Source organism: Sander vitreus, chromosome 7 (genome assembly GCF_031162955.1).
Source record: "Sander vitreus isolate 19-12246 chromosome 7, sanVit1, whole genome shotgun sequence".
NCBI classification, from domain to species: domain Eukaryota; kingdom Metazoa; phylum Chordata; class Actinopteri; order Perciformes; family Percidae; genus Sander; species Sander vitreus.
Window position 1 is genome coordinate 4,432,085 of NC_135861.1, and position 19,488 is coordinate 4,451,572.

The window sequence follows — 19,488 nt, forward strand, 5'->3', positions numbered from 1 at the left end:
AAACTGCGAACCTGTGACTCATATGCGTTTGGAAGGAGTTAGATATAATAAAAAAAAGGATTTATACTCAGTTGTGCCATGTGATATAGGGCATTAATAAATGACTTGCCATTTATTTGTCTGCTGGGTTTAGGTGTGTGTGTGTGTGTGTGTGTGTGTGTGTGTGTGTGTGTGTGTTTTGACCAACTGTGTAAAATGTGACAAAATGAGACCAAATATGAGGAAACATTTCAGTTCTATGTTTTATTACTTGGGTTTTTTCCTGATACCGGTGCTAAAACGATACTTTTAAATAGAACGCACCATTAATTCCCGTCAGTGTTGTTTCTCCGACGACTCCAAAAGCGGCAGTGGCCATGATGTCTCGCAAAGACACCTTTATTCTGAAACTGAATTCTGAAACAAAGTGCAGTTAGTCTCCTCTGTGTCTTTAGCTGCAGACTGTTGTACGTCCCGATGTTGGAATCCTTTCGAGTGAAATACAGCCACACGCTAGACCGTTTGGCTGACAGCATTTTAACCGTGTTTAATCCAGCTACTAGCTAACTGTAGGCTAACGTTACTTGTTGCCCAGTGTCATGTTAACTAGCGTCACGTGCAGTGATGCTTCTGTTGCCTGTAACATCTGTTCCAGAGCACCAGACGGCTTAGAAACCGATCGTTAAGGAACGGGTATTTTCGGTACCCAAGGCTGTTTACAACCAGGTGCTATAAGCTGTTCATTGCTTCCTTTTCAGTTTGAGGTAAAACCATGACATTACACTTTTGTTTATGTGTGAATATGCAGGCTTGTTTCACAAAGTGACTGCAGTACACTAAAGTCACTACTAAAAAATACACTAAAGTGTGTCTTTGTGTGTGGGCTGTCAACAATGACTCAGCATTTCCTGTCAAACCATAAGAGACATATTAGTCCTGTCAAAGGTTGAACTTCCTCTTCTTTTCGTTTTCACTCGTTTCTTACACCTCACCACAGCTGCAACAAGCTGTTGACTGACGCCTCCGTCCATGATTTAATCCGTGAACAAAGGTGTATTATAATGTAACACTGACTTGTGTAATGCACCATGTAAAAATCTCAGGCTGTACATAATATGTAACATGAGATTTTGACAGCAACATTGACAGCATAGTGATTTCACAGGGAGTTCTCTTTAATTTGTGATGTTTCTTTCTGATAATAATAAAAAGCCTAATAATAGCTGCTACCCAGTGCTTCCAGTCTTTATGTCTCATGGCTTTAGCTCAACATTCAACAGACAAATGATCGTAGTATTAACTCTCTCCTCTCAAGTGAATAAGCGTATTTCCAAAATAGTAATAGTAAATGTATCTCAGATGTCGTCAGGGCAGGTCAGAGAGGCAGCATAGTTCTGGTTAAGAGACTAAGTCACTGTCCCTTTCCAGATATTAGCTTGTTGAGGTCCAGCTGGCAGACAGGAGCGGTGATAAAGGCTACCATAAGCTGCCACTGGTCGCCGTGGTGATAAGCATTGTGCAGAACTAATGCAGTTTAAATGACGAGATTGTCTGACCCAGTTCACAGGAAACAGATGGGGGCAGAGGAAGATACAGAACTCACAAATGCGCCACATGCAGCGTCGTGCACTAAAGTGGCAATTAAGTTATGCAACTTTTCAGCCATGAAATCTCAATGGCACCTACCGTATCATGGGTTAACATACCACGCTATAGTCTTACTATCTGTTGGCATATTAGTCTTTGCATCGTTTTATCCGCCAAGTCAGCTACCCATGCCTGTTGCAGTACAACCGGCGGGGTTCAAAACTGTTTCATCAACCTCATTCAGTGGTGCTGAAATGATTTAACTAAGGGACTGTATGAAAATGATTGGGGTGGAGAAGGGGGCTTAATCTTATATTTCATTCAATTTAAAAAATCAAGACCCTCCACTTATATGTAAAAATATAGCATGGCAAACTGTCACTTCTTTAAGAGCTGCTAAATAAATGTTTATTACAGCCTCAGAATGAGTGAAGGGAGCAACACATCGAGCAACTCGGTGACTGATGGACATGCGGGTACTTTCGTTATCTTAATTTGGTTTAATCTATATCCATAAAATTCCCAAAAGCTCTTTTCTAAAGTCATTTTTAGTTGTCAAGTATTAAAGGACTCACCAACTATTTTGATTATCGATACTGTTTGATTTATTGTTAAGAATTCTCTGATGCCAGCTCCTTGAATGTGAATATGTTCTAGTTTCTTAACTCATGACAATAAACTGAATATATTTGAGTGTTGGACAAAACAACACATTTGAAGACGTCATCCTACATTTCTTTGACATAATCTACAGACCATATTAATGAATATAAATAGTCGTTAGTTGCAGCTCTACTGTGCTCCTTATTAAAGCCTAGTTAAGACTGATCTTAAGCTCATCTAGCACAGCAACAGCAACGCAACGAGCAAAGAACTAGAGAGAGAGCACATGTATGGGAAAGTATGCAACGATGACGTGTATATGTGGTAGAGATGAATAGTAAGAACAATGCAGAATACATGGTCCTCTGCACCACTTGTCACTCACTGAACAGCTATAGAAACATCACTTTGAATAGGACGGTAACGGTAAAACTGCTGTCATTTGTGTATTGTGAAATAATGGTGCAAAGTGCAGGCAAGTTCCTGAAATTATGATTAAGAGACTTGACCACATCCTCATTTGCACATTTAGCCTGCAGAGCCGGATAAACCTTGTACCTTTTGAGATCAGGGTCTCTTATCACGCTCTACGTGCACTTTTGAGGCTTTTTTTAAGGAAAGAAAAATCTAAATTCTCTGATTCCAGCTTGTGGATATTTTCTAGTTTCTTCACTCCTCTTTTAAAGTAATCTGGATATCTTTGAGTTGCGGACAAAACACGACATTTGAGGACGTCATCTTAGGTTTTAGGAAACACTGATTGACATTTTTCACAATTGTCTGACATTTAATTGACATATTAATCGAGGATGAAAAGAATTCTAAGTTTCAACCCTATTTACAACACACATTTTCACACAGTAATTCTCCTCCTGCACCTTAGTCTATATCCACGACGTTTCATTTCTGAGATTGCTCCGGTGCCGCCAGAAATTCCGCCGGATGACACTCTTTTTGGCCACATGTCCGTTACTTTTCGTAAATCCAGACAGCTAGCTAGACTATCTGTCCAATCTGATTTTTCTGTTGCACGACTAAAACAACCTTTGAACGTACACATGTTCCACCAAAACAAGTTCCTTGAGTCACCGTGGCTCTGTCCGGCACTTAACGCCACCCATGACGATTGTGATTGGTTTAAGGAAATACCAATAAACCAGAGCACAATTACCCCCCATCCTGGAATGCTGTGTGGACTAGCCAGACCCTTCTCCGCAGCGCTGTGGAGGAAGGTCTGGCAAAGCGAGACTAGCACCCTCTTAACCTCCGTGATTTCTTGGAAGGCAGAGGTGCTGCTGAGGCTCAGTGCAGCTGACGGTCAGAGAGCGCCAGGCTGCTTTCTAGGTCTCATCTCACACACGCACATGGATGTCCCCTCTTGAACAAGTTGCCTTTCACACTACGTCTACATGGTCTGAAATCCGAAGCCCCCTATTGGCTGGCTCTAGGTCATTTCTCCCAGTTGGTTTCACCACCAGCAGGAGGCAGCAAAGGTTACATGTGCTGGCATCTGTGAGATGTGGGGCAGTGGGGGCTGATGCATGTCTGACTGTGTGTCTCTACGTCTGCAGTCAGACACATACAACATATACACGTGTGTCTGTGGGTTATTTAACTTTTTATGTCTTTGTGTCTTTTATCTGTGCATATAAAACATAAAAAAATAAGAAATATACAATAACATAAGAAAATGCACAGATGGGATGAAAAAAAAACCCTGAGGGCTTATAAAAGGAACCCACCTAACATTAAAATTAAAGACAGCTGTACATGCTTGCCACCAATTTACAAATGGACCTACATTTTTATATTTTTTTTATATTTGAAGGACACAGCAGAATACTAATTACATACTAGAGAAGGGGCACTACAGATAAAAAAAATGATTACAGTAACATATTTACACTGCGTTCATACATTGTATCATAACTTAATTTACATAGTGCTGTACTCCAATAAGAAAAAGATGTTTGTTTTTGTAATCATAAATGAGGAGTGACTGCGAAAGGAAGCAGAAAAACATAGGCGTTCCATACAACTGAAGCTCTGTACCTGATAGAAAAACTGGCCACGGTTAGTTCTGTAGAACTGACGACATAGAAGATCAACAGACATGGTGTGATGACTGGTGATCGGAGACCTAGTTACAAAGAAATTGTGAAAGGAAACAAAATTGCAATACAAAAGTGCCTATCTGAAGTGTATTGATGTCAAATATGTTAACTCCAGGGTTTTGGAATAAAGGGGCGGTATGAGCTATAGGTGACCATTCAAACACATTGTTTTTGTAATAACTTTATCCAACACAGAGCATGTTACACACAACATGTCAGCATTTGGCCTTTCTTGAAAAAACATCAACCACATGTCAAACTCGTATTAACGAATGCTATGATCTCTTCTGTTTACAGTTTATGTTGCTAGTCAACCTGATCTCACAGAATTCCGTTGAACGGCCCACGGAAGAATTCGTGAAATAAACACGGCCCCTTAAATGTCTGTGATGGGCCCACGGAAAAGTCAGTGAAATGAACCTTAAGTTAAGGAAAAGGTCATGGGTGGGCGGGACAACAACGGTTTGCGTTTAGGAAAAGAAGAACGGGACGGCCGTATGTAGCGGACAGGTTGGGTTTAGGAAAAGAACAACGGGACGGTTGGGTTTAGGAATCCTGACACGCGGGACACGATCCCCGGTCTCCTGGGTGAAAGTCCTGTGTTTGACCCATCATCCACCACCACCCCAACCAACCTCCCTGCGTGATGAGTTGATTAGTTGATTAACAGAAAATAATCTATTTTAAAAATCAATTCATCCTTTAAATCAGTTGTGCCAAATATGTTTCTTGATCCAGCCTGTCGCATGTGAGGATTTGCTGCTTTTCTATCATTGTTAGCTATCTTCTAAATCTCTGATTTATGGACTTGATCTGACAAAACAAGACAATTGAAGACTTCACCTTGGTCTCTGGGGAACTGTGATGGATTTTTACATTCACTCTTTTAAAACATTTTGTACACTGATGGATCAATTGGAAAAATAGTTAACAGATTTGTTAACGATAATAGAAAGAATCTTTAGTTACAGCCCCTGCACACACTCTATGCTATTAATCTGATGATAGTGACTTTGACTAAAAGCTTAGCTTCTGCTTTGTCTGTTTCTCTTTGTTTATTTTCCTGTTTTCTTTTGCCAGTTTGTGATATACTTGTATGTACTCTCACACTGCATGGACTTACTTCCTCATAACAATCTTCCAATTAATATTTATTCAAACCGCAAAGTTTTATAAATGCCTGGAAAACAGGCAGTAATGGTCTTCTTGTACTTTCAGCTGTAGTTCAAGTAGAAGTAGATTATGTAGTGGTTGAGACTGAGAGTATCTGTACTTCTAGCACCCTCTGTTCCTGTCTTGTCTTGTCATTTTTGTTTTTGTGGAATCATAAAAGAGGATGGAGAGAAGATAATAAACAGCTAAGCAGACAATATAGTTGCTTCATTCAGGTGAGGAGTAAATGAGCAGTGCTGTCTGTTGCCTGTGGGGCGAGTTGATGTTTGCTCTTTAATCTGCAGCCAAGCAGAAGACCATTATTGGGTCAGTGCCTACTTTGTCCCATCCCATAAATTCCCCACAGTGGCAGTGGGGCCCAGAGGGCTGGATTACCCCACCTACTAAAACGGCTGATTACTTTACTGGGCAGACTGGAACTGGCTAGAACAAGAGATGGATGCAAATGACACTGATGGATGCAAATTGACATTCGATAAACTATGAATAATGTATAACAAATGAAGACGGGGTAGGACAAGAAAACTTCTCAATGTCTTCCTAACCCTTTTTAACATGAACAATATTATTTAAGTTGGGCGCACGTTGAGCCTCTAACACTGGCATTTCGACCAGATGACAGTTGTAAAATAGAAATAAAACAGACACACTACACACCGACACACAAAGATGAATGGTGAAGGAAGATTGATTCACCGTAGTTAGTGATACAGGGTGCACTGTAAAAAAAATAAATCAAATTATTAGTGTTGTTTTTACTATTATTTAGGGGGGCTTAGGAACATTTTAGGGTAGCTTCAGCCCCCCTAAAATAGGCCTAGTGACGTCCCTTTGTGCCATTGTATTGATTTTAGAAAATTTGATTTAAAAGATTTCTGCCGTCTTGAATATAGCAAATTTTGGAATAGCTAAATTATTCAACTATTGACTGCATTTAGCTGTTGTAATGGGCATAGACCGCCCCAGTACTATGTTTACAACCAGATGGTAATATAATTTCACTTATAGTGCTATTAGTGCTGTTTGTTAGTGCCGCATTGGGTGTGACCATATTTATGTAGATACACCCGGCTCTGCCATCGCCATCTTGGGCCTGGCATGTTCTGACATAACCCCTATTGACTGCCAGTAAGATACACTGCTAGACTATTCAAATACATATTTAATAATAGTTTTTTAAACTGTTTTATGGATTCCCATGAAATTCTGTGCAGATATTCATGAAGGCTGCTGCTGACATTAGTGGGTCCTTGGCTTTTCCATTAGCACCAAGATAAGGTTGACAATTTTGGTTTTAAGTAAAATGTCTACATTTCTGCCAGGATTGCCATGAAATCTTGTAGAGACAGTCATGGTGTCCAAAGGATGGAGCCGAATGGTTATCCAGTGACTTTCCCTGTAGCCACGAGCAGGTCAGAGATTTTTCTAATCCAGTGAAATGTTTCAACATCTACGGAAATTGATTGCCACCAACTATTTACACTCATGGTCCCCAGAGAATGTATCCTATCGACTTTGGTGATCCCTTGACTTTTCTTCTTGCGCCATCACAAGCTTTTGTGTGAAATGTCTTGACAACTATTGGATGGATTGGCATGAAATCTGGTACAGACATGTATGTCCCATTCTGGATGAATCGTAATAACTTTTCACTTAGTGTATAGTATTAGAACTCTTTGCCTATTCCAGCCATGAATCACTGAGTTCAGAAATGACAGCACTGAAGCAGACCCATGAGCAGCAATTTGAAATTGGTCTGTACATTTTGGGAAATGAAGGAACTAAGAAAGGGAAACTACCATGAAAACAGCAGATGCCTTGTTTAATGCCAATTGTCCATCCTCCACCCCCATCTCAGACATGCCTGAATTTGCTAACTGTTGATGTTGATGAAATTAGACAGTGTGTCTCGTTGTTAAAGGGCACCTACTTGTAGAACATTCTAGGCATATTCCAGCCATGAAATACACAGTACAGCAATGTCAGCCTTGAAGCAGACCCATGAGCAGCATTTTAAATTTGGCCTGTAAAACCCCTGAAAATAAACTACCCCGACCTACAGGTGCATTGTGTATTGTGGTTAATGAGGAAGTTGTGCCGCAATGTGACAGTACTATTGACTGAACCAGAGACACTTTGTAGTCATGGAAACAGGTAGTGTGAAACACTTTACAGTGTTCATATATACAGCAGATGGGGATGACGTGAAGTTTGTTTGTCCTTTGTGTAAAGAAAGCTATTAAAACAAGTCTGGAAATCCATAGGTATTTTAAAGGCCCAGCTGTACCGTCATTGTAAACTAGCTTAGGCCATAAATGCTGTGGTACAGTATGTTGCATTGATTCATATGATACGATATACCTTTATGTTTTTGTTTTGGACTCAAAAGCTGCACACATAAATCAATGCCTCGACCGTTAAAATGCATCCCGTGGTAAAAACACATTGCACAAAACACATACATGTATTTCCCTCACCCTACAGTAAAACACCATATAACTATTGCACAATCTCTGCAGCCTCAAGCAGCATTGTTTAAAAGTTTGACAGAGGTAGGAAGAAATTAGTTTTTCAAATTGAGTTTTTTTTTTTTTTTTTAAACAGTTGAGTTTACAGTAAGGGACATTGTATCGTTTGAGTTAGGTTTGGGTTAAAACGCAACGGCCGGGATGGGCGCTGTGACGGGCACGTGCACAAGGGGACCACTGGTGTGAATAAAACACTTAAAAAAAACAACAAGTTGGGTTATATAAAAGCTGTTCAAAAGAAAGCCAGATATTAAAAGCAGGTTAAAAGAATCACTGGACAGGACGGACAGCGGGAGAATACAACTTCAGTGTTTTCCACAGAATTAGATTCTATTTACGGCAGTAGCTGACCCAGGGGTGGAAGGGTCCACGTGCAGAAAGAGGTGCAGAATTCTTATATTAATTGTACTGCAAATATTTTGGCAACTTTGTATAACAGCTTAAATAGACAATCTGCCCACAGTCCCATCCTCAAGGCTATAAGGCTATAAGGGTGTTAGGGGCAGTTACAGCAATCAATGTAATCTTTCAACAAACAAAAAAATCATAAATTTGTTCTTTGACAAAACAAAAGATACCACAAGTTGTAATTCTGTTTAACAGCCAGAGGCCGTTCACCTCTTTGTGACCTTCTGCATGCATGACAAAAAAATAAACTTGAAAAATGTTACTGTATATGTTGTTAACTTGTTGAACATTTAAAACAAAATGTTTGCAACTTACCCAATTATCATAGTGGGGATTGTTTAGTGTCTCTTACACATAAGTCGATATTGACTAGCAGGTAATGTTAACGTTACAGCATGGTAACCTCAACAAAGCAGCTGATAACGTGCTAAAGTTATGTCCTTACTAGCTAACGTTGGAGAAATTGTTCTGAGGTGTTCATAATACCAGGGTTTTTCTTGGCTCAGAATTGGCCTTGGGGAGGGGGGTGGGGGCGGTGGGGTATTCATATACATATGAAGCGAGGGTCTGTGGGTCCTCCCCCAGGAAATTTTGAGCGTCAAAAACTTAATTTCCTGCATTCTGATACATTTTCAGGCACAATGTAATGTAATGTAATGGTATACTGTATAATGCAGTAAGGGAAGGGTTACTTTTGACTACTTCACTCAGTATTTAATAATGAATCAAGTCTTCCACTCGTTGTCTGGGGTCACTTTAAGTCTGTTTGTATGGAGTAGATGTTTCATTTTATAAATTGTATTTTAGTTTACATTTATTATTAGGGCTGTCAGCGTTAACGCGTTAATCGCGATGCGATTAAGGGCCGACACGATGCGATTATTTTTTTTTTAATCGCATGCCGGCATTTATTAATTTATTTTACACTTCACTCGGCTTTGCGTCATGCCTAACAGGCTACTATTTTGACCCTTTACAGTACCGTTACTTATCCTCAAGCTGCCACTTCCTCCTAACACATCCTGCTGCTGCAGGCTGCAGGCATGATGGAGAACGACAGCAGCAATGAAATCCTGAATGGCGCTTTTTATTTTCCAAAACTCCCGGACGGCTCGTAGACAAGTCGAAAGCCATATGCACATTGTGGAAAGCCGAATTAAAATATCACCGAAGCACGTCAAGCTTGAGCTACCACCTACGGAGCTAAGCGTAGTAGTACAGTTAACGTGATGCTACCCGCTAGCGAGCTACGGAGTGCTACTTGCTGAGCTGTGGATGAAACCAAATCCCAAAAAATTACTACAGCTCTTGAGAAACGGGTGGCAACTAACTGCAGACCTGTCAGCATTGTAGAGGACTCGGGTCTTAAAGACGTACTACGGTTGGCATGTTCTGACCTGTCTCGTTGCCGTCAAGGGGGACAGTAGTTTTCACGGATACACAGCCTGTACAACACGGAGAAAGCAGCCACACTGGAACTGCTGCAAAGTGCTGCAAACGCTGTCTCATTAACCGGTGATCACTGGCCGTCAGTGAGTAATCAACATTATTTAGGAGTTACTAAACACTATATTGACTCTGGTAAGGATAGGGATTTTTAGTTTTTTAGTTAGGTACTTGGAGGAATTGTGCAATAATGACAGATTCACACATTTTTCTTTTGTTTACAGTAAATAAATAATTACAAATCTTAACATCAAGTTCATAAAGTAACTTTCTTTGCATTCATTTGATTCCCAATCAAGATACACTGGTAACAATTGCTTTCGATTGTTAATATGTACTTAAAAACTGTTCTGAAATGCAAAATAATAGAATTTTAATCATGTGATAAAATATGCGATTAATCGCGATAAAAAAAAAAGACTCGTTTGACAGCCCTATTTATTATACCGACATCTAATATTGATGTCGGTGGTGGAGAAGCGGCATATTACATTGGTTTATTCTGTGTGAATTAAGCTTGTTTGTGTCAATTAAATGGAAAAGGTATACAATGGAAGATTGAGCAAGTTATGTAGTGTGCTTGACTCAGTTTGACTGCTTTCAGTGGATCCTTCAGGGAATACAATGACACATGATGGAGACATTAACCTCACAACTTGTGCAGGGTCAACAAGTATAAATGGACAATGCTGCTGGAGTTTAGTTTAGGGCTGTATGCTTTTTTCTAATTTAGGTTCAAAGAGCTGGTTCCTAGAATTACATCAGTGCTCGGTTCAAACAGGGTTGCACTGAATCACAGCTCCGCTCCAGTCTCACAGTTTCTCACTACTTATTGACCAAAGGGATTTTCTACTACAGTAAATATTGTTTTCTTTACAGAAAAAAAACTGATTCCACATCACTCATTGTGGTGAGCTCTCATAGCCATAGCAGTGTATCCGAACACCAGTGTTTTTGAGTAAAATTGTCAGATTGAGACTTTGTCTACATCTGTTGTATCTAAGATGTGTAATATCCACATGAGAGGCTTTCCCTTGATACTTCAAAAGCCTTTGTTTACCACAGAGGAGGAAAGGTCCTCTAGTCCAAAGCAAATAAGTTTCTGCTGTGAAGATAAAGGGCCCGGTAGATAGGGCAGAGGCCATTGCTTATTAATATTACAATTCCTCACTCTGATCTCACTTTGAAAACAGAAATGAAAAGGGTCGAGATAGAAAATTAGATGGGAATGATCTAAGAAAAAATAACCCATTGAGAACTTTGAGAAATATTTGGCTTTGTTTGGTTCATAAGCACTCAGGGACAGAAAAACAAACAGTGGGACAGGAGTGTATTACCTTACCATAGTGCATTGTTAACAGAGTGCCCCGTTTCAACTTCCTAGACACTCCTACCTCTGGTCACGTCATCATCACCTGATAATGATTCACTTGCTCTCCCCTCCCTCTCATGATGCCTTATAAAACCTACTCACAACCTCCTTACAAAGCGGGAGACTAGGTCTAAATTAATTTGGCCATTGAAGAATATATTTTGTAGAATATTAGCAAAAGGCCTTAAGCTATGTTGACCTTGTTTTCTCTGTGAGTGATAAAACTGAAGTATTGTGTAAGGTTTACTGTTTCACAGGAGTGTCTTTTGTCTGATGAAAATATGTTGGAGCAAGAGGAAGTTAGGATAGGTGACACACAAGGTCAAGATGTCCAAAGTGGTTTAGTTGCCTAGCAACAAAGTAGAAAGTTGAAGTTGTGAAGACCTTGCGATGGCCTTGCGCGATATCGCGGTCAGAAACTGGATGCCTGGACCAGGTGCAGCTGATAGCAGCGGCATGCAGAAGGAGGAACCTGAAGAGAATAAGAGAGAAGGGCAAAGATGGGTCCGGGTCAGGGCCAGCCTCTAACTCACCCAGTAAGAGCATGCCCCCCCATGTTGGCTGAGTCCTGCAGCGGCGCAGGGTTCGAATCTGACCTGTTACCCTTTGCTGCATATCATCCCCCATCTCTCTCCCCCTTTCTTGTCTATCCACTTTCAAAATAAAGGGAAAATCCCCAAAAAAACTAATCTTTAAAAAAAAAAAAAAGATAGGTTGGGGTCAGACTCCGAAAAGACTTGTTGGTGTCAGGGCGAGAGAGAATTGTCTTAAAGAAAATCTGAACCTTTGCATAAGTTGTATTTTGCTTGCAATATCATTTACTAAAGTTTTGTTATAGACTAACTGAACGAATCCTGTGTATTGATTTCTGGTCTACCATGCAACGGACACAACTTTAAAGGTGCTATCTGAGAGGTGACCAATTGGAGTCAGAAAGACATCTGACCTCTAGGGCCAGACCACAACCGGTCAAAAACCTTTACCATCCATCAACCTTTCAATTAAACATGATAAGATTTTAATTGGACTTAATGTTCTTGCTTCTCTCCCAAACCTTATTATTCTTACTTATCATGAGCGATCAGCTGGATAGACAACAGCTCACAGCAGCATGGTTGGATAGTCCCATTCATTTTGTGTTGTACAGCAAACAGCTTTGCTTGTCAGGACTCTCTGGTATTCTGTACGCAGTAATGATCATGCGGAATAATGAGATGGCGTAGCTTGCCACCAACCATTTTACAGACTGCTTTTTAGTTTTCAGTGCTTAAAATTGCAGTTATTAGTTGAAAGAAAAGAGCGGTGGCAATGAGAGAGCATTAGTATTCTGTGCACATGACCATATGTTTTTCAGAAATAAATATCAGCTGTTGTAAGAGGTATGGAGCTTAGCAGGGTGTGGTTCCAGAAGTGAAAATCCCATTCATTTTCTCCTTAAGGACTTTTAATTATTACCCATAATGTAAAAACCATCAAATGTAGACTTACCACAAGCTACGAGATTGTGAAACTATGCTTTATGCCCCTGTAGAAGCCACGAGTCCATATGAAATCAACCTTGTTTTATTAACAATTGAATGGGGAGAATCACTTAAGGAACTGGAGCCGTTCAAAGAGTGGGCGGTCACTGTTGAGCTCTATGGTAGTACGGTAGTTTGTTAAAGCTGCAATTTTTGATTTTTGTCCACCAGCAGGCACAAAATCATCAAAACAAGCTGTCAGTTACAGCCACCCCAAATCACCACCTTATACGTTATGCCTAACCTGTCAAACAGATCTACATCTGGCAGACATGGAAATCCATTAGCATGAGCAAACATGTCATCAGTGTCATCACTGGATGGCTGTATAGGCCAAATTCAGAGCAATACACTGTTAGATGAATGTAGTGATCAAGAGATACAGACGGATACAAATTAGGATATGATCGATATAACAACTAAGTGGTTAAAGGCAAAAATTTGTCTGGAATACGTCAGAAAATTACATCACTTGACTGTAATGCGGCCTTTAAAACCAGGAAACGGCATGGCAGGGTCGGCTCAGTGGGTAGCACATATACTGAGAGGTTTATGCCTAGACGCAGAGGTCCAGGGTTCAAATCCAACCTGTGACGATTTCCTGCATGTCTTCCCCCTTTCTCACCTAGCAGTCCTGTCAATTAAAGGCAGAAAAGCCCCCAAAAAATAATCTTGAAAAGACAACACTTAAGCCATATTACAGTATCCAAAATCTAAGATGATATCTAGTCTCATATCACAATATCGATATAATGTAATATCGATATATTGCCCAGCCCTACTTCCACACATTACCTCTCAGTTTGGTATATCATTAACATCTGCTCAGCATGGCTCACTAGTGGTCCCCATTTTGCGTTAGTGAAGAGAACAATATAGCCACCTGTGGTGGTTCCCAAACCTTTTCAAGCCAAAGACCAGTAAACTGATACAAATTAGACCCCCATTTGATAAGATTTCACCCCAGGGGCTCCATCCAATAGGATTTTCACTTTTGATGTTGTATTGCAGAAAGTGTATGAAAACCATGATCAAAATAGTCATACATTCCGTCATTGTGTTCCTTATCGACAGAGTTATAGTGAAGATAAATGATTCCCCTTTGTGCTGGGGACCCTTTCAAGGACCCCACTGGCCTAGTGTACTGATTTGAACTATCCAAACAGATTATTACAGACCAAATATATTTTTCACCCAAATTTGCAGTGTTGAACAAAGATTTAGATTTTTTGACTTGCTTATGAACTTTGCTGTGTGCAAGTGTGGAAAGTGTGTTAAGGGTTAGCAAACAATTTTGTTCACCTCCACTGAGAGGCAGCAAACTTCCAGTGCAGTATCAGTGAGCGTTTCTCTCTCGGGTGGATTACGTACTTCCTGCAGGACTCCACTGATGGGGCGTGTGAATGCACGGTTGTTCTGCATCAGCGCTGGACTATAAGAGGCTTAGAGAGACAGGCTTATGACATAGCATGGACACCACTCTCTAACTCTTACCCTGTCTTTTCCACTCCGTCTCTGTCTAGGAATGGAGGTAGGGGTTGCCAATTAATATAATTTTATTTCTAAAGCCTGAATGCTGCTGTGAATGCATTTGCTGTATGTAATTATTGGTCAATCTTATGTTGTAAAAGCAGAGAGCATTTCATTTTTGTAGAGAGAAAAGTAGTTCTCAGTGAATTAATAGAAATACCTACTTTGGAAGCAGTGGTTTTAAACATTCTGGATGCACAAATATCGTCTAGTGCAACCTGAAAGCAATCTTGACGCCCATAACACATCATTTTGTAGGGCTGTCAATCAATTCAAATCACTTATTGGGTTTATAACATGTTACGTATATTACAATGTTTATTGACATTTCTTTGTGTAATTTCCAAATGATTTCGTTTTTTGTTTGAAAATGAAATATTTCCGTACAGCATACGTAACCAGTTACCTCACATGTGCTGATTAATTTTACTGTGAGGTGTGTATATCAGCTAACATGTTTACTTTATGAGGAAATGAGTCAGTGATGGAAGTTCTCTTTTTCCTTTTTCTACTTCATCTTTAAGTTCTTGGTATTGTTAAAGGTAATTATGCATAGTGTACTTAGATGAAATGTTAGGGGTTAAGGGTAATATTGGTATTTTTCAACCTGGACCATATTTTCCAATGCATTGATGGCTAGGTGACTAATGTGAACAAAAATCTTTGAAACTGGTCCATTATTGAGCGAGAATGCTGGAACCGGCAGCGGCGAACAGGGCTGCAATGCAATCATATAGAGCAAATGTGCACCGCCAATTTCCGTCCACTAAAAGTGCTCGTTTTGCCGCTGACAGGCTCATTTGATTATTATTCTAAGTGTCTGAAAACGTTATGAAAAAGATCCCTACAGAGATCGACCTTTTTGATAAACCAGAAACAGCTCCCAAATCGCCATTGCCAAACTCACCAGACTCCTTAAATACAAAATAGTTTTAAAAGTAGCCTACATTTACGATAGCTAGCTAACGGTAGACTACAGAGAAAGTGTGATATTTTTACGCGGACACGCACTTCACACCGCGAGCGGGCACGTGCGCCACTCGGCAGAAAAGGGAGAAAGAAAAAAAGAGTGTGCCACTGTCCGGAGCGACAGAGGGAAAATATTTCAGTCGGAACCAAAAGTTTCGTTCTAATCCGGTCCGAATACTACCGTTTGCGTAGGAACCGGATCCATAGTGGAACCGGGTTTCGGTACCCAACCCTAGTTGGGATCCTTTCCATAATGTTGTGAGACACTTAACATAATCTGGGCATGTCTGTGTCAAAACTGTTTAGAGCCATCACAATGTGGAATAGCTTGCCAACAATTATAGTGGAGGCACCTAGTAAGGCCAGTTTTAAAAGACTACACTTAAAAAATGATGAGGAGCGGTTATTGTCGTAATGTGATGTCATTCTATTTATATGTATGTGTCTTGAGGTATCTTCTTTTATATGTCTTGTTTTAAATGTATGTAAAATTGTATGTATGGTATATTTATGTAGATGTTGTGATTGTTTAATGTGGACCCCAGGAAGAGAAGCTGCTACATTGTTAGCAGCTAATGGGGATCCGAAAAAAAGATGAAGCTGAAGATGTCAGTGTCAAAACAAGCACTTTTAGTGGACGTAAATTGAAGGTGCGCAATTGCTTATTAATGCTGCAGCAGTCTCGCTTATGTAATACTGGACCGATTGCAAAGATTGTTGCTCTCACCAGTTACTTAGACACAAAAATAAGGGAAAACAGGTTCCAGGTTGTAAAAAAATGAAGTTGCCCTTTAAGGTCAGGTTATATGAGGCAAACATTTACACAGACTGTCGTGTTACCGGAGGTAAATGATCCATCTTTTGTGTCAGCTTCTACTTCCTGTAAACAGATGTCAGCAAAATAATGAATCAATGTTTTAAGATTCACAAATGGCTGTCAAGTTCTATCTGGCATGAGAGCAATAGCTACCCTGTGGGTTAATAAAGTGGTCTTAATGTATTATTATATGAGTGTGTTTTGGAGTAATAATGGGGATATTACAGTATGTCTCATTAATTAGTCAAATTAAATTTAGTTATAAAACAGCTGAATCTGCACATTGGTTTTGTTGTTGGTTTGAAAGCTGTGATCTGTACTTGTGCTTGCTGGAGCAGAGGGTGCATCTTACGGTTCATTACCTGTGTTTTGTTAAGGTTTAATATTTTGTGTGAGAAATCATGTGGTTGTGTGTAACTTGTGATCAGAATTTATTTGAAATATGTTGTCGGTAATTAAAATAGCTTGAGTCCCAAAACAATGTAGGTGTCCATTCACTCCTATGGCCTTGTGCACAGGAGGCACCAGGACTGGTTTCATACCCATGCCAGTGTGTGTATATGTGTGTGTGTGTGTGTGTGTGTGTGTGTGTGTGTGTGTGTGTGTGTGTGTGTGTGTGTGTGCATGCGTGCACGCGTGTGTTTGCCTGCCCTGGCATCCATATGTGGCAAATATCTATATTAGGCAGTAGAAAAAAAGGAAAAATTCTCTGATTCCAGCTTCTTAAATGTGACTATTTTCTATTTTCCTCTATTACAGTAAACTGAATATCTTTGAGTTGTGGACAAAACAAAGACATTTATGGACGTCATATTGGGCTTTGGCGATCACTGATCGACATTTCTCACCATTTTCTGACATTTCACAGACCAAACAACTAATCGATTAATTGAGAAAATAATCAACAGATTAATCAACAATGAAAATAATCGTTGCATGATAAAAGTTGCAGCCCTGTTAGGCAGCAGTGAATAACACAATGACAGAAATCACATTGGCAGTTAAAAATGTATACTGTTCTGATGTTTTGATGTGAGGACCACATTGCTCTCTAGGAAAAAAATGGTCACGGGACACTTCATTTTTACTTGGTGATGTATGTTCTCAGCTGTGTCACTGAATCATCCAACATCCGTTAATGCAACTATTACAAGCTTTAGTGCCTTTTTAAAGCCGATCGGCTCATATTTATTAAATATGTCTCTCTTTGCTCTCCATAGGATGCCATTGCTCAACGTCAGTATGAAGCAGTCTTTACAACCTGTACAACCTTGTACAGATAGACAAACAAAAGCACCTGAAGAGCCTTAATGAATATTCAGCACTGTGGACACATGGAACACGCGATACAAGCCAACAATAGATTAGAGACGAGCCTGACAGAGATCCTGACCACAACGCATTCACCTTGAGCCTCAGCTGATTCACATTTCCCCTCTTTTTTGCATTGTGGTTGTAAATATCACTCTATCACCCCAGTTCAAAGACCTCCCACGTCTACCCTCCTTCTGTGCCACGGGACCCTCACAGTGCCCCTCAGAGGGGAAATGCCCGTCTTGCTCAATGCCGACGCCTCCTTCAGCTCCAAGCAGGAGCTGCTGGACCTTCAGGACTGCCCTCTCAGCAGGGGTGCCTCCCTGGACACCCCCAGCCCCCCAGACTCCAAAACAGGCAGCCCAGTAGGCTCAGGGCCCAGAAGCCCTCTCAGCCCTGGGGCAGATGGCCCTGTTCGGCCCCACATTTTCACCGGGGCTTCCACACTCCCGGGGCAGCTGTACGGAGTGGAAACAAGACCGCATGCAGAGACCCCAATGGGGTTAAAGCTGATCCCCACCGACTCGGATCAGCTATGTGGCTGGGGGGCTCTGGCGCCCAAAGCTGTCCAAGTGTTCAACACCCCTCGTTGGGTGCTGTTCTTTCTTTGCGTGGCCTCGTTCCTCCAGGGGATGATAATCAACGGCTTCATTAACACAGTGGTCACCTCCATCGAGAGGCGTTTCGACCTGCGCAGCTACCAGGCCGGCCTCATCGCCAGCTCCTACGACATCGCGGCCTGCGTGTGCCTTGCGTTCGTCAGCTACTTCGGCGGGACGGGACACAAGCCTCGCTGGCTGGGATGGGGGGTGGTGATCATGGCAATTGGTTCTCTGGTGTTTGCCTTGCCTCACTTCACCACGCCCCCTTACCAGGTCAGCCTGACCGAGCCGACAGTGATGTGCTCCAACAACCGTACCAGCCCGTGCCAGGACAAGGAGGGCGGAGGACTGTCCAGCTATCGTTTTGTGTTCATGCTGGGCCAGTTCCTCCACGGTGTGGGCGCTACGCCTCTCTACACATTAGGAGTCACATACCTGGATGAGAACGTCAAGTCCAACTATGCACCTGTTTATATTGGTGAGTGATTCATTTAGTTCAGCATGTTGCTGTTGAGTTTTGCTTTGCTTGAAGTAGCAATAGCTCAGTAACAACAGTAAGGATTTAGATTATGTTACTAAAATAGTTATCATTTCTTCCTAATTGGCCAACTTTTTTCATTGCATGTTGTGTGTGTGTGTGTGTGTGTGTGTGTGTGTGTGTGTGTGTGTGTTCATTAATTTGTATTTCTTTCTTTCTGTCTCAAAATGTGATGCAAATGTGACACATTGACCATAGCCCTGACCAATTCATTTGTTTATATCAAAACTTGTGATTTAAAAGAATGTGATTTGCAAATAGCAAAAGCCAAAATATTTGTACTATAAATTATATATAATATATTTAATATACTTAATTTATATATATATATATATATATATATATATATATATATATAAATAAGTGTGTGTGACTGTGCTTGGTAATAACCTTATTTAAAACTATGCAGACCAGAACTATAGGCCTGGAGTTCATGTTGTAAACAATAATCCAAAATTTAAATCACAGTGGCAAGATCGATTTGGAAAAAATCACAACTTAAATGTCTTAACAATGTGACTCATTGACCTGTGGCCATAGGGTTTGTCGATAGATAGATAGATAGATAGATAGATAGATAGATAGATAGATAGATAGATAGATAGATAGATAGATAGATAGATAGATAGATAGATAGATAGATAGATAGATAGATAGATAGATAGATAGATAGATAGATAGATAGTCTTTATTGTTTACTGGGAAAAAATTGTTTTCACAGTCTGTACAGGGCCTCACAAATATACTTACATACAAATAGACACCTTCACCCCAATCACCCTATAATGCACAGTTCGATATATCAATATTATCTCACTTCTTACCATTCTCAGCACACTGATGAGGCACTAACAATTGGTTTTGGTCATACAGTAGGAATTTGTGTAGACCTTCAGAGGAGAGCTGTGTGCTCAGCAAGTGTCTCTTCAGCCTCAGCTCATATTGGCAGCTGGGCTGTGATGTACACTGATTGTTCTGTTTGTGAATG

The 19,488-nt window shown here is 40.5% G+C and overlaps 1 protein-coding gene across 2 annotated transcripts in view; it reads left to right on the forward strand.

Annotated features, from left to right (window-relative positions):
* The window catches only part of slco4a1 (solute carrier organic anion transporter family, member 4A1), a 36,052-nt gene that overhangs the window by 1,230 nt on the left and 15,334 nt on the right, over positions 1-19,488 (forward strand). Inside the window, exons 1-2 of one of the 2 annotated variants that reach the window (XM_078254274.1) lie at positions 14,180-14,261; positions 17,267-18,440. In XM_078254274.1, coding sequence (XP_078110400.1) covers positions 17,594-18,440 — 847 coding nt within the window. In that variant the 5' untranslated portion in view covers positions 14,180-14,261; positions 17,267-17,593. Of the gene's footprint in view, positions 1-14,179; positions 14,262-17,266; positions 18,441-19,488 lie in introns of those variants that run through there. The other variant, XM_078254273.1, reaches the window with a different exon arrangement.